This window comes from Odocoileus virginianus, chromosome 7 (assembly GCF_023699985.2).
Source record: "Odocoileus virginianus isolate 20LAN1187 ecotype Illinois chromosome 7, Ovbor_1.2, whole genome shotgun sequence".
NCBI classification, from domain to species: Eukaryota; Metazoa; Chordata; class Mammalia; order Artiodactyla; family Cervidae; genus Odocoileus; species Odocoileus virginianus.
The window spans coordinates 7,511,146-7,524,234 of record NC_069680.1 but is presented as its reverse complement, the minus strand read 5'-3'; the positions used below and the strand labels follow the sequence as shown (position 1 = coordinate 7,524,234).

Below are 13,089 nucleotides of genomic sequence, written 5' to 3'. Positions count from 1 at the left end.
AAATATTTAAAATACCACAATGTAACCCTGCTTTTGGTATTGCTTTATTTGTTCATTTAACACATCAGGGAAGGAAACAAAAAAGTCTGACCCAGTCCGAACCTCTTGGAGGTCGTGGGTGGGTCCCACCAACGGAGTCGGGATGAAAAGGGGACTTAAGAAGGCGGGGATTGGGCAGCAGGAGTTTTCGAGCCGGCTTCCAGGCCTCGGAGATTTGGGTTCTGCGCTTCCGCGGAGGCTCAAGAAAGTCGCTGCTAGAAGCAATGGGCCCGTGTAGCCCTTGCCAAGGCCGGCCACCACCTGGAAAGGAGCAACCGGCTAGGCCGCAGCGGGATGCAAAATGGGGCGTGGCCGCGGGCAGAGAGGGGCGCGGCCTCGTTGGGAAGGGGCGGGGCCGCGGGCGGCTAGAAGGAAGGGCCTGGGCGGGGACACAGTGGTAGGTCCCGCGCGCCGGACGGTGTCGGGCCCAACCCCCCAACTCCTTATCAGGGAGCACCGGAGGTGATTTCGGCCTAGTGCTTCTGTTCCGGGCGGGGTTGGCGGCGCCGCCTCCAGGCTTTGGGCGCCCGCGGCCTCGAAGCGCCGGAAGGGCCGGGCCTGCGCGCTCCGAGGACCTGTGGGCCGACGGCGCGGACGCGGCGGGAGGGGCCGCGACTGGGTCTGTTTTTCGTTTCCTTTTCCTCCCTTTCTCAGTCTCATCCCCGAAACCGGAAGGTGCAGGGGCCGGGCTACAAACGGTCCCACCCACTCTGCACCCTCTCGTGTCTGGCCACGAGGATGCCCGTTCCTCTCTGGAACCCACGTATTAAAGCGGTTTCGGGGTACGCATATATGGCCTTATGTCCCGCAAGTGAAAAGTTGTTGTTTAGCCATTTAGAAGTGGGTACCTTGGAGAAGGAGAAACACTGCCGTAGGGCAGAGGAAAAAACCTTGAGGAACTCAAGGGCGCTCACTGGAGGAACACCTCCTTCCTCAAGCCCTTGGCGCGGAGTTTGACAGGCCCGGGCCCCTCCTGAATTTACCCCTCCCAGTGTTCAGGATGCCGGCCCGGGGAACAGCTTAGGGGCCGTGACGATTTCAGTACCCAAGTTACCAGCTTTGCGTCCTGGTTTTTGTCTCCCACCTAGATCTCGGCTCTAGATGCTGAACTTTTCAGGGCTGGCTGGAAGCCACAGCCCGGTCTCCAGATGCAGTCTAAATCCAGCCATTGTGAAGACGAAACTCCTTCCCTCTTGTGGGGTTTGGATCCTGTGTTTCTGGCCTTTGCAAAACTCTACATCAGGGATATCCTGGACTTGAAGGAGTCTGGCCAGGTACAAGGTACGTGGCTGGTCACCCAGGTGGCTGCTCTGGGCTGCATCTGCACCCCACCCTCGCTTCCCCAAAAGCTGCAGAAATTTGGGGCTGAGGGCTTAGAAGAACCTTTTCAGTTGCAGCTTTGAAACTGACCTTACCTGCATCCTCAGACAAGTTGATTTCTGTGAAAGTTCAAAACAATCTAAATCCTTTTTAAATAGATGTTTGGGGGAGTAACTTTGTACTGAAGAATGTTTTTACTTGGGTTTGAGGTCTTTCATATTTAAAAATGCTCAGTCGTTTTTCTCTGGGCCTGTTTGTGGTAGAAAACTTAGGCCTGGCTTCTTTTTCTAACCACTTACCTGGCCTGGGTATGTGACTCACCTGTAAAGCTTAAGAGTCTTCTTTGTAAAGAGAGGATTAACTGTGCCTGCTTTTCTTGTGGAGTTTGGTTTTGTTTTGAATAGATCAGAATCAAGATCAGAATCAATATAAACTCCCCAAGAGGAAAGACATCATCTGCCTTGTTCATCTGTGTAATCCCAGCTCTTAAACAGTGTCTGGCCTCTAATGGGCTCTCGAATCATAGTAATTGGAGCAACAAAGCATTATAAAGTTAAAGAAATAATTTTTAAAATCAGAGTGGTGGTCACTAAAGATAGCATCTTCATACCTCCAAGTACAGCAAATACAGTTTAGAATAATAAGTAATTCACATAGCTATGGATGAATCTTCACATGTTTATTATGCTATATGAGAAGTTTGATTAAACTCTCTTTGCTATTTTGAATGAATAGCAAGCTATGAATCAGAAGTAGTTAAGAATCTCAAGTATGTACAGTTTTAATGAGACCATGTTTTGTGTGTTTCCCATGCTCAGTACCAATATGTTTGGATGACCTTATACTAAAGCCTTTTGTACAGATTTTTTCACCACACCTTTATTTTCTAAGTATTGTTGGAAATGATCCGGTTTTTTCCTTGGAAGGCAGCCATCCTGCCTCTCTGTTGTCTGTTTCTCAGACCAGTCTGGTCTTCTTCATAACTTACCTCCTTGGGAAGAAATTAATTCACACCAAATGTTAGTCTTGCTTAAAGATCTTCTGTAGGTGCTCAAGGAAGTATCAGGGACGTGACAGGGGCTAAGCTCTTCCCGTGGGTGAAGGACTTTATAATGTATTAACACATCATGGAAAACTGCTCCCAGTGATCTTTGTTATGTCACTGGTGGTAATGTTTCAGATGTCATTTTTAAAACGAAACTGTTGCCAAACCCAGGTTTGTGTGCTGTTTGCACAGCAAGACCAAAGAAACCAAAGTGTTGGGGTTTGGAGCAGAGAAAGGTGTATTGGAAGGGCCAAGCAAGGAGAACAGGCATCTCAGGCTCAGGAAACCTGAACTCCCTTCATGGTTTGCAGGGAAGAGTTTTTAAAAGCAACATTTGGGATGAGGGCTACGGGGTGTATGACTTTCTTCTGATTGGTTGGTGGTCATGTAACAGGCTATTACCGAAATCACAATCATCCGTCTCCTGGTTCTGACCAGTTTGGAGTCTCAGCTTAGAGTTACCATCCTCCTGGGTGGGGGTTCTTAGTGCCTGCAGAAGAACTCAAAGGTGTGAATCAGGTTGTTAGGTATACCCTTTAAGGGGAAACTGGGAGTCTGTTTTGTTTGCGGCACTATTGTTTCTTGACTGCTTGGACTTTGCTTCTGCATCCCCCACTCCCCTAATTAGTAACTGCTTGCATCTGCCCCTTTGGAACTCGGAACTCAGGGAAGGTCTAAGAGGCTGGAACCTTTTTTTCTATGAAAAAAAGAAAAAAGGACACAGAAATGCTTTTGTACCCAAGAGGGCCCCTGCAGGGCCCTGCTTGGTTTCAAAACTTTGTAGTTGAAAAAGTCATTAACCGTAATTTCACAGAGTGATCTTCTTTAGACATAGCATCCTGAAGGGTGGGAAGTAACTACTAGTCTAGGTTTTAGTTTTGTGTTGTTTTGCTGTTGTTGTGTTTGGTTTGGTTTTCATAAAGAAAAAAAACTTTTATTTTGACCACATAAAATTTAGAAATGCTTAAACAGCAAAGAGTATCTTAAAATAACAAAAGCTAACCAAAAAATGACTTAAAAAGAAAGAAATGTATAATGAAGAATTTGGGTGGCCTTTGTGGGAGGCTTCTGGAAGATCTTTGGATTTCTGGAATGATAGTGTTTATGTTATTCATGGTGGACTCCTCGAACCACGTCTGAGTTTATGCTAATGAGGTACCTCATGCTAGGCCCCTAGGTAGTTTCAGGGTGGGGGCCTTCAAGGCCTGAAAAACCAACCATGTGATTAAGAGGGTTGGTTTTGAGCCAGGTGACATCAGTCCAACCCTGTGGGAGGGGAGGGGGACTGGAGATTGAGTTGTCAAGTGGGCAATGATTCAGTCAGTCTCTCTTGTGTAATGAAATCCTCATTAAAACTGTGGACATTGAGGCTTGGGTGAGCTTTCCTGGTTGGTAATCACACATCAGTGTGTGAAGGCGCTGTGTCCTGAGGACCTGGTGGTTCTATGCTTAGACTCTCCCAGACCTTGTCCAATGTGTCTTTTCCTTTGGCTAGTCCCGGTTTGTCCCCTTCATTATAAAACTATAGTCTTAAGTATAGCACCTTCCCGAGTCCTGTGTGTCATTCTATTGAAGTATCAGACCTGAGTTTGCCATGGAGGGTGTATGTAGCCAGTTGGTCAGAAGTGTGCGTGGCCTGAGGAGCCTCAAACTTGGGGCTGGTGCCCGAAGTGAGAGTCTCTTATGGGAGACTGCCCTTAACCTGTGAAGTTCAACCTTACTCTGGCTAGTCAGCATCAGAATTGTGTTGCAAAATGGTTGCCAATTGTTAGCTCCCCTAAATTAACCTATGAATTTAGGGTTAAACTAATAGGATGTCGTGAAGTTTGTGGTGGTGATGTTGTTTAGGTTTGGGGTTTTGGTTTGGCTTTATTTGGTTTGTTACAGCTCATAGCATACAGAAATGGTCTTTATTATTCTGAATCTATCTATATCAAGCTTTACTGATAGGATAAAATAATAGAGAATCTTTTATTTGAATCAAACTACGATGCTTATATTATCTAATTGTAGAGGACCCATGACATGGATATAATGTATTTATAAGATTATATTAAATGAATAATGTGTTTTTAAAAAAATACTGTCTTGGGCATTTTAATGCTGTCAGACTTCAGTAAGAGTATTTGTAGCATCAATTAAATAACAGCAGTGAGATCAACACAGTGGACATGAGTTAACTCTGGGAGTTGGTGAAGCCTGGGATACAGCAGTCCACGGGGGTCTCAAACAACCAGTCACTATTGAGTGACTGAACATTGACAACAAGACCAAAAAATAAATCAAAGTTGCTTTTAAAAAAGAGAATAAAGGCCAGTGTCTCGCAGTGGGTGTGGCTGTTCAGGTCACTGCTGTGAAAGCTGAATCAAAGCTGCCGGTGACCCTGGGTCCCTGAGCCCTCCCAGCATGACTGTCCTCCTTCCTGGGGACCTGACGATCCAGGCAGTGGATCCCCTGAGGTGACTGGGGCTCTGGGAGCCGCATTTGGAGCAAAGGCAGCAGGAGTGAAAGGGCCACTTCGCAAAGGCTGCAGGTTATACTCGTCAGCTAGTATCTGTTGTGGTGATTTTCTTTTCTTTGCTCCTCAGGCTTTCTCTCTGTCCGCAAAGCTGCCATCCAACTTCCTTTTCTCACAGAAGAGACTTGGTGTTGAGAGAAGAAAGTGGTTCTCTCCACTGCTTTTTCCATGTCCTCCTCCTTCTTGAGGTTGTGCTTCTGAAGTGTATCATCTGAGTTTCTGTACACTGGGGGAACTTCCTTCTCTACTTCCAAGCAGTGTATTTCCCCTTCAAATAGTTTTCTCTGAGTGATTTTACTGAAACCATCTGTTATTTTCTGCTATATGGCTCCTTCACTGTTCTATCTTGCTTTTATGTTTTTCCTTGTTATTATGCATCTTTGAGTGACTCTGGCCTTGAAGACAAGCATTGACAGTCTATGAGATGAAAGTTTAGGGGGCTCTCTTTTCTGTCTGTTTTCAAGAAAGCCTACTGTGTCCTCAGGTGGAGACCTGTTCAGATTTTTTTTAAGTGTTGCCCCATGTTGGTAATTAATGTCAGAGGACTGGCATCCACCACAGGTGACTTGAGGACTTCGTTGGCATTGTGTCATCAATCCTGTATTCTCCATGTACGTGCCTTTTCCATGTGGTTCAGCCCAGGGGGAGCACCTTTTGACTGGCGCTTTTCCCCTTCTTAAAATATATCCACTCTTCGTTATAAAAACTACCAAAGCCGTACATACCAGGGTATCCCAGGAAGACCCAAAGAGTCCTGGGGCTTGTTTCAAGCTTTCGTGGCTTCCAGGCTAGCTGGAAAGACCGTTCAGGGGCAGGCAGCAGGCCCTCCAGGGGTCCGCACGGCTCCATGGCTCTGCCCTTGACTGCTGGTGTCCTAGGAGCCGCAGCCAACCACACAGAGCGCGGTGGGCTGTTGCGTCTCTGACGGGACCAGCAGCACGCCATTTCTAAAGCCTGACAACCGGGACCGACCTTTGGTCGGGGGAGGGAGAGGCCAGTCAGGTTCTAGGAGAGAGTTCTCCCTAAGTTAGCTCTGCTCAGTACTCAAATAGAAAGTCCAGGGCATTTGGGGAAGCAGAAAGGGCTGACCACAGGCAGAGACCTGTCTGGAACTCGGGTCATCATCACCCCCACCCGGCCCTGCAGCAAAGCTGGATGAAAGCAAGGTCCGCCGCCATTGCCCCTGTCTGCGTGTGAGCGAGTCCTGGCGCCGTGGTGGTGCAGAGGATGCCGTGCCCCAGCCCCTCATTTAAACTTCCCTTCTGCAGAGGTCCTGTGGGACCCGGCCCCCTCTGAAGACGCACTCTCTCCTCTGTGTCTGGTCAGGGCAGGCAGGCAGGCCCGGGGGATTGAGGGCCTCCCCACAGCTCATCGCTGGATTTCAATGGTAAGAACTCAGAAGTCATTCAAGAACTGCCCTGCCCTACTCTGGAGATTTCATGGATTTTCCGTGGAGTCAGTTCAACCCTGTTCAATCCACGTGTTCCTAGAGGGAAGCGACTCTGTTCCAGGAGTAACTCAGGGACCCAGGCTCCTTAGCCCATATGGCCCTGCCACTTCAGCTCTTGGCCCCCACGTTGCCCTCTGCATAGTCTTTCCAGTCTGCTAAGTCATCTTTAGAAGTCTGCCTCTGCTAGGGAGATGGCCCTTCTTTGAGCTAAATTTGACACCTTCAAACCATGTCTCCCTCTCCTAAAATCTCAGGCTGACTGAGGCTCAGAGTCTCCTTGTCCATCCCCCACCCAGGGACTCAACCATGGATGACAGGTTCCCAGCCCCTGCATCCACGTGGGAAACAGAACCATCAGCAAAGTCATTCTGGGGGGTTCTGAAGGGCTTCAGGGTTCAGTGCAGGGCCCCCTCCCCACAGGGGATGTGCAGAAGACAGGCTCTGAGCAGTCTTGGCAAGAACCAGAGAGGGTGAGGGTGGCCAAATGCTGAAGTGGTAAGTGAGTCTTTGTTTACAGTTCATGTATGTATTTGAAAAGGAAGTCACCCTTAAGTTTATAGCCTCTTTCTCAAAGTAAGGAATTCAGTCGGCATAGGGAGAAGAAAAAAAAAGGCTGGGGAAGATTTTAGTGCAGACTCTTTAGCTGCAGGTGATAGGAAGCCAGTGCAGGTAGCTTAAGCTCAAATAGGCAATTCAGGTAAGGGTGTTGGGGGTTCCCCAGGAGGTGGGACAGCACTGGGGCCTCAGGTGGGAATGGGGGACTCACCAGAGCCAGGAGTCCCCCTCTCTGTTCCGTCTCTGCCACTGAGTCCAGAGAAGGCCTCTGGGTGTTGGCGGGCGGGGTTCTCCCTCTCAGGTTTCTCCTCTGGGGCAACCTGCCTGCTGGCGTCTGTCTGTTGCCTAAGCTTTGGAAGTAGAATTTTTAAAAGAGAAGTTTTTGAGTTGTAATCTGCTGGCCCCAAAGGGTCATGTTTTGTAACCTAATTATCTTCTCTTTTTCTTAAAAAAAAAAAGTACTGCTAATTCGTAGAAATGATGACTGGTTTCCTATAAAAGCCAAAGAAGCCTTTCTCGTGGTTTCCTCTCTCTTTCCTTTTCCAGTCCCTCAAAATATAAGTACTGTGTCAGGGCTGTCTTATGCCCTTGATGAGCGTTCTACAGGGAGGTGCATTTCATTGTCACAAGTGAGGAGATTAACCAGATCTAGTTGGGCAGTATTGGTTTTCTCTTTTCTGTACTCACTTGAGCTTCTTTAAAACTAAACTTTTCACTTATAACCTTTGAGGAAAAGACATCTGCATTTCTTAGGGCTTGCCTTTTTGTCAAAAGCCGATTCTTAGGTCTGAAGTTTTAGCAAGCAGCATGCCATTGAGTTTCTGACACAGTTAACATTTACTAAAGCAGAAAACCTCATCATACATTATATGGACTTTGCCTTTTTCTTCTGTTTAATTTCAGGTGTATTTTTTTACAATGGGCATCCAATAAAACAGGTGGATATCTTGGGAACTGTAATTGGAGTGAGAGAAAAAGATGCATTCTACAGTTATGGAGGTAAGAACAATTGTGTCTGACATTAAGTTTATGTGGAAGGACCGCACTTAGCTAGACATTGAATCTAAAGAAACCCCAGCCTTTCAGAGCAGCAGAGGACTCTCACAAACTCTGTGTACTTGGCCTCTAATGGGAACCATTTGCAGCCACCAACATAGACTAAATGTCAAATGAGGCAACAGGTAGGAATGATCCTGATGGATACTGTTGGGTGACACTTCTTGGGGAGCTGGGAGACAGCAGAATTAAAATGCAGTCCAGGGTCACTGGCTGATCAGGGACAGACACCTGATACCTAGGGCATAGCTATAAATAGCAGAGGATGGTAGTATATGTTTATATTGATAACCTTTAAAGTAAGAAGGCCAGACTATTAAAGTAGACTTAAAGAAGATGGGGAGAGATGAAAAATAATTTATAGATTTATATCCAAAACAGTTTTTAAAAATAACATTTTGGTACCCAAAGGTGTAAATATTCTTTACATCTTTGGGTTATCAGAAAATTTCCCTTCCCTTATGATGACAGAAACTAAATAAAGGGTTTCTGTATAGTTTGACCACCATCAAATTGTTAGAATGTGATTTTAGTGTCACGGGTCTTGATTTTTTGTTTTTCATTGAATTTAATGTAATCATTTTAGTATATTCTCTAAAATTCTCACAGTTAAGAGGCCAAGCTAAATGTTTTGTGGGAAGCTTCATTTTGAATTCCAAACCTTTGCTGTAATTGACTTTGTCACTTTTTGTTGTACTGACTTGGATTTGCATTCATGTTCTACTTGGGGGAAAAATAGAAGGTAGTTGAACTAGGTGACCAAGAACATCCCATTGACTGTCTGTGTGTGGTTGATAATTTCCAGATACAGTTTCTTCAACATATATTCATTTTCCTGGGGATAATTGTCTTGTGCTTATAAAATGACATGTGAGAGGGGAGATTTCTCACACCGTCTGCTTTTTCCCAACCTACATAAATTTTTTTAAACTCTAAAATAGATCATCTTGTCATACATCCCCATCCTGGATCTCTTCTCTGCCTTATTTTACCAAAGACACTGGTTCTCTTTTTCTCCAGACAGTACACTAAATATTCACCAAGTTCCCGTAGCATTCTCAACTGCTGGCTAGTACCTTATCTGTAAGACATTATAGTACTTCCTCTCCAAGTACCAGTGATGAAATACTAGTATCTTTCAGTTTACAGAGCACTCCTACATGCATAATTTCATGTTGTTCTCCTCCTAATCTTTTGAAGTAGAAAGGACAAGTATTATTGCCATTTTATAGATGAGAAAACTAAAGCTCAGTTATTTGCTCAAGGTCCCACTGATGATCCAATCTCTTTACTGACTCCAGTGTGCCGTGTAGTCTCTGTATAACTCAAATGTGGTTTTTCTCTCTCCTACGTCCCTCCCCCCAGAAGATCAGCTACATCTTTTTTTTTTTTTAATTCTGTTTATTTGGCTTAAGGTCTTATTTGCAGCATGCAGGATTTTTTTCTTTCTTTTTTTTTTTTTTTAAGTTATGGCATATGGGATCTAGTTTCCTGACCAGGGATCAAACAACCCAGACCCTCTGCTTGGGAGCGTGGAGTTCTAACCACTGGGCAACCAGTGAAGTCCCTGCATCTGGTTTTTAATTTTCTGATTTTTAGATCAAAATGTGGCTATTTGAGGACATTAGTCCTGGCTCTAGGACCAGGCCAGATATAATGCCTCTGACCTAAAAGGGCTTCACTTAACCCCTTTTCTCATTATGAAAAGATGAAGGGGTTATGGCTGCCTCTTCCCCAATAACCATTTTTCTTAGACTGGATATCGTGAGAGCGTGACACATCTGTGGTTTGTGGGTACATGAAAAGCATTTGAAGGTTGAGAGTGGAAACACTTTTGTGACTTTAATTCTTGTGAGGCCTGCTCAAGAGAGAGCTGCACACTCCCTGACCCTCTTAGGCCTAGCTTGGCTCTCGGGCCACCTGCCAGGCGGCCACTCCTGCTGTCCCAGGTCCTGTTTGTTCCTCTTGACTCACCCCACTCCTATATGCTAGATTTGCTTCCTGCTTAGCCTGATTTCGTCCCATGGCTGAAACAAAAAGTCAGCAGCCCAGGTCATGCCGCCCAGTGTGGGAGGACTGCCCAGCACTGCAGGTACACTCCCCTTCTAGGGCCTTTCAGCAGCCAGACCTCAGGGTGTCAGGACAGGGTCTGCCAGGAGAGGTTACACACCAGGAAGTCAGAGAGTTTGGAGGGGGTTCCTGAGCACACAGAGCTAGCTCCTGGCGGCAACTCCAGCTCAGACCTGGAATCCTGGGAGACTAGAGTTAAGACCAGAATGACCTCACATTTTCTAGGACAAATGTTCGTGTTTTAATATTTTTTTTACTTAATGTGATAAATCAAGATTTTAAACTGGCCAGAAAAGTAGTGTTGCCTAAAAGTCTTCATACATTATTTTTTTTAACTCAAAACATCCTTATTAATTTTTTTTTTTGCTTCTTAAAATGATACTGATTATAAGATAAAATTTAAAGCCAGAGAACATTTTAATACATTTTCATAAAATCCTGTGAAAATCTATAAATCAGACACAGTGTCAGTGTTTGGGTGAACATCCTTCCTATATTTTTAACATGTTCCTAATATGAAGAAATGGGGCTTCCCAGGCGGCGCTAGTGGTGAAGAATCTATCTGCCAATGAAGAAGACGTGAGAGACACGGGTTTGATCCCTGGGTCAGGAATATCCCCTGGAGTAGGAAGTGGCAACCCATTCCAGTATTCTTGCCTGGAAAATTCCATGGACAGAGGAGCCTGGCAGGCTACAATCCATGGGGCCACAAAGAGTCAGACATGACTGAGCACAATATGAAGAAACATAGATATACCTTCTTTCCTCACTGCTATTATGGATATTTCTTTCTCATTTTAATATTCCTGAAATTAAGCTTATAGTCAATGTATACACTGACTTTGGGGTTCCTTCTATACACTCCAAAAGAAACTTCTATAAATATTTTAATGTCTTAAGATCATTTCTATCAAAACAGACTAATATTTTAATATTTTATACAAATTAGATTACATATAAGATATATATGTCTATATGTATCATTTCTATTTTACAGTGAGATAGCTTTTAACAGCAGTGACTGTGAAACTGAAAGTCGCTCAGTCGGGTCCGACTCTTTGTGATCCCATGGACTGTACAGTCCATGGAATTCTCCAGGCCAGAATACTGGAGTGGGTAGCCTTTCCTTCTCCAGGGGATCTTCCCAACCCAGGGATCAAACCCAGGTCTCCCGCATTGCAGGCAGATTCTTTACCAGCTGAACCACAAGTGAATCCCGCAGTGACTGTAGATCTTCATTATAACTTTGTATTCTCATACATCATGCCATTGTCATTTATTTAACCCGTTATGGTGTGTGCTCAGTCCTGTCCAACTCTTTGCGACCTTATGGACTGTAGCCATTTAACCAGTTACATATTTATAAACATTTAGGTTTTTTCCAACTTCCAGTACTGTAAAGTATCCTATAATGAATAGCTTTATACAAGATCTATGTATCTGTGTATATTTGTTCTGTTCTTCTCATCATCATAAATTACAGAAGTAAATACTAAGTCAGAGAATATAAACATTTCAAAATTTGATACACAATTCCAAACTTAAAATCTTTAGAAATTTGGTGTGAATTTACATTCCCACTAGCAGCATGTGAGGGTATCAGTATTTTTAATATTTGTCATTCTAGTAGTTGAGAAATTATTTAAATTTGCTTCTTTTTTTTCTGGTAACTAGTGATTTAGCATACTGACATATGTCTGTTGGTCACTTTTATACCTTTCATGAATGGCATATTTTTTTTCTTTGCCACCTTTTCTCTTATAGTCTTGATCTTTTCCTTATTAGTTTGTGTGAGTTCTTTATGTATTAAGATATTAACCCCATCATTTGTAAAATTGCTATACAGTATTAGTTTTTAGTTGTTCAAATAGATCAGATTTTTTGGAATGAATTCTGATTTTCAGGTCTGCTTAAAGAAGTCTTCCCCCCACCAACTCTTAAGTCCAGGGTTGAAAGTATTCACCCATATTTTCTTATCTTCTGAAGTTTACCTGTATTATACTTAATAAAATAAAATCCATCTAGAATTTATTTTAGTTTAAGAAGTCTTCTCAGATTCTGCTTTCAGTACAGATTTAAACCAGCAATAAAAAGATTATGCCACCTATTTCTTCTGTATTACATAGTGTGCTTTTCTAACAGTCTAGCTGTTGGTTTTTTAAAAAAAAATCATTAAGCCCACTGACCTCTTATTGATCAGTCTCTATTCTGAGATTGTAAGAAATTAGGCAAAGAGAAACACTTACCATTCCTGATCAAACATCTCTAAATTTCTCTGCAGTTGTAAATCCAAGTACAATGGAAATTCTTTTATTTTTCTTTTGCACTGTGGATAAAATAAGCCAGACCAGTACTGTTTGTGTGACCAAGATATAATTATGTTGTATCATGAAAGTAAAACATTGCTCTCTGTGATATGCTTAGCTTTCCTTACATCCCCTGCAGTGATAAGGCCTGGGCAGAAGTTAATACCCTTGAGATAGGGCAAGAGAAACGTTAACTACATTCTGCTGGGCTCATGTATTACATTGACATTCCAGAGAATCAGTTCCCCCTGGGGTGTGGTAAGCAGTTATTTCTAAGGGTGGGAAAAAAGTTTGATCAGGGATTTGCCTAACCAGGCTATTGAAAAATGTCATCTTTCAGTTTGGCTGAATGCAATGGCAGTGTGCTAATTTACTAGTGATGACCCCATATCTCTACCCTTTGACACTTCTGTTGCAGTGGATGATAGCACTGGAGTTATAAACTGCATCTGCTGGAAAAGGCTGAATAATACCAAATCCTCATCAGGTAATTTTATTTGCCATGCTTCTTTACTTTTATGGGGCTTCCCTTGTGACTCAGCTGTTAAAGAATCTGCCTGCGATGTGGGAGACCTGGGTTCGATCCCTGGGTTGGGAAGATCCTCTGGAGAAGGAAAGGCTACCCACTCCAGTATTTTGGCCTGGAGAATTCCATGGACTGTATAGTCCATATAGTCCATGGGGTCGCAAAGAATCAGACACGACTGAGTGACTTTCACCTCACTTCACT

At 44.0% G+C, this 13,089-nt stretch overlaps 1 protein-coding gene across 8 annotated transcripts in view; it reads left to right on the top strand.

Annotated features, from left to right (window-relative positions):
- Positions 1–480: 480 nt before the first annotated feature.
- Positions 481–13,089, top strand: part of STN1 (STN1 subunit of CST complex) — a 37,018-nt gene continuing 24,409 nt past the window's right edge. Inside the window, exons 1-4 of one of the 8 annotated variants that reach the window (XM_070470115.1) lie at positions 481–501; positions 1,128–1,320; positions 7,831–7,926; positions 12,778–12,846. In XM_070470115.1, the coding sequence (XP_070326216.1) occupies positions 1,188–1,320; positions 7,831–7,926; positions 12,778–12,846 (298 nt within the window). In that variant the 5' untranslated portion in view covers positions 481–501; positions 1,128–1,187. Of the gene's footprint in view, positions 502–523; positions 659–694; positions 822–1,127; positions 1,321–7,830; positions 7,927–12,777; positions 12,847–13,089 lie in introns of those variants that run through there. The other 7 variants (XM_070470114.1, XM_070470121.1, XM_070470119.1 and 4 more) reach the window with 7 other exon arrangements.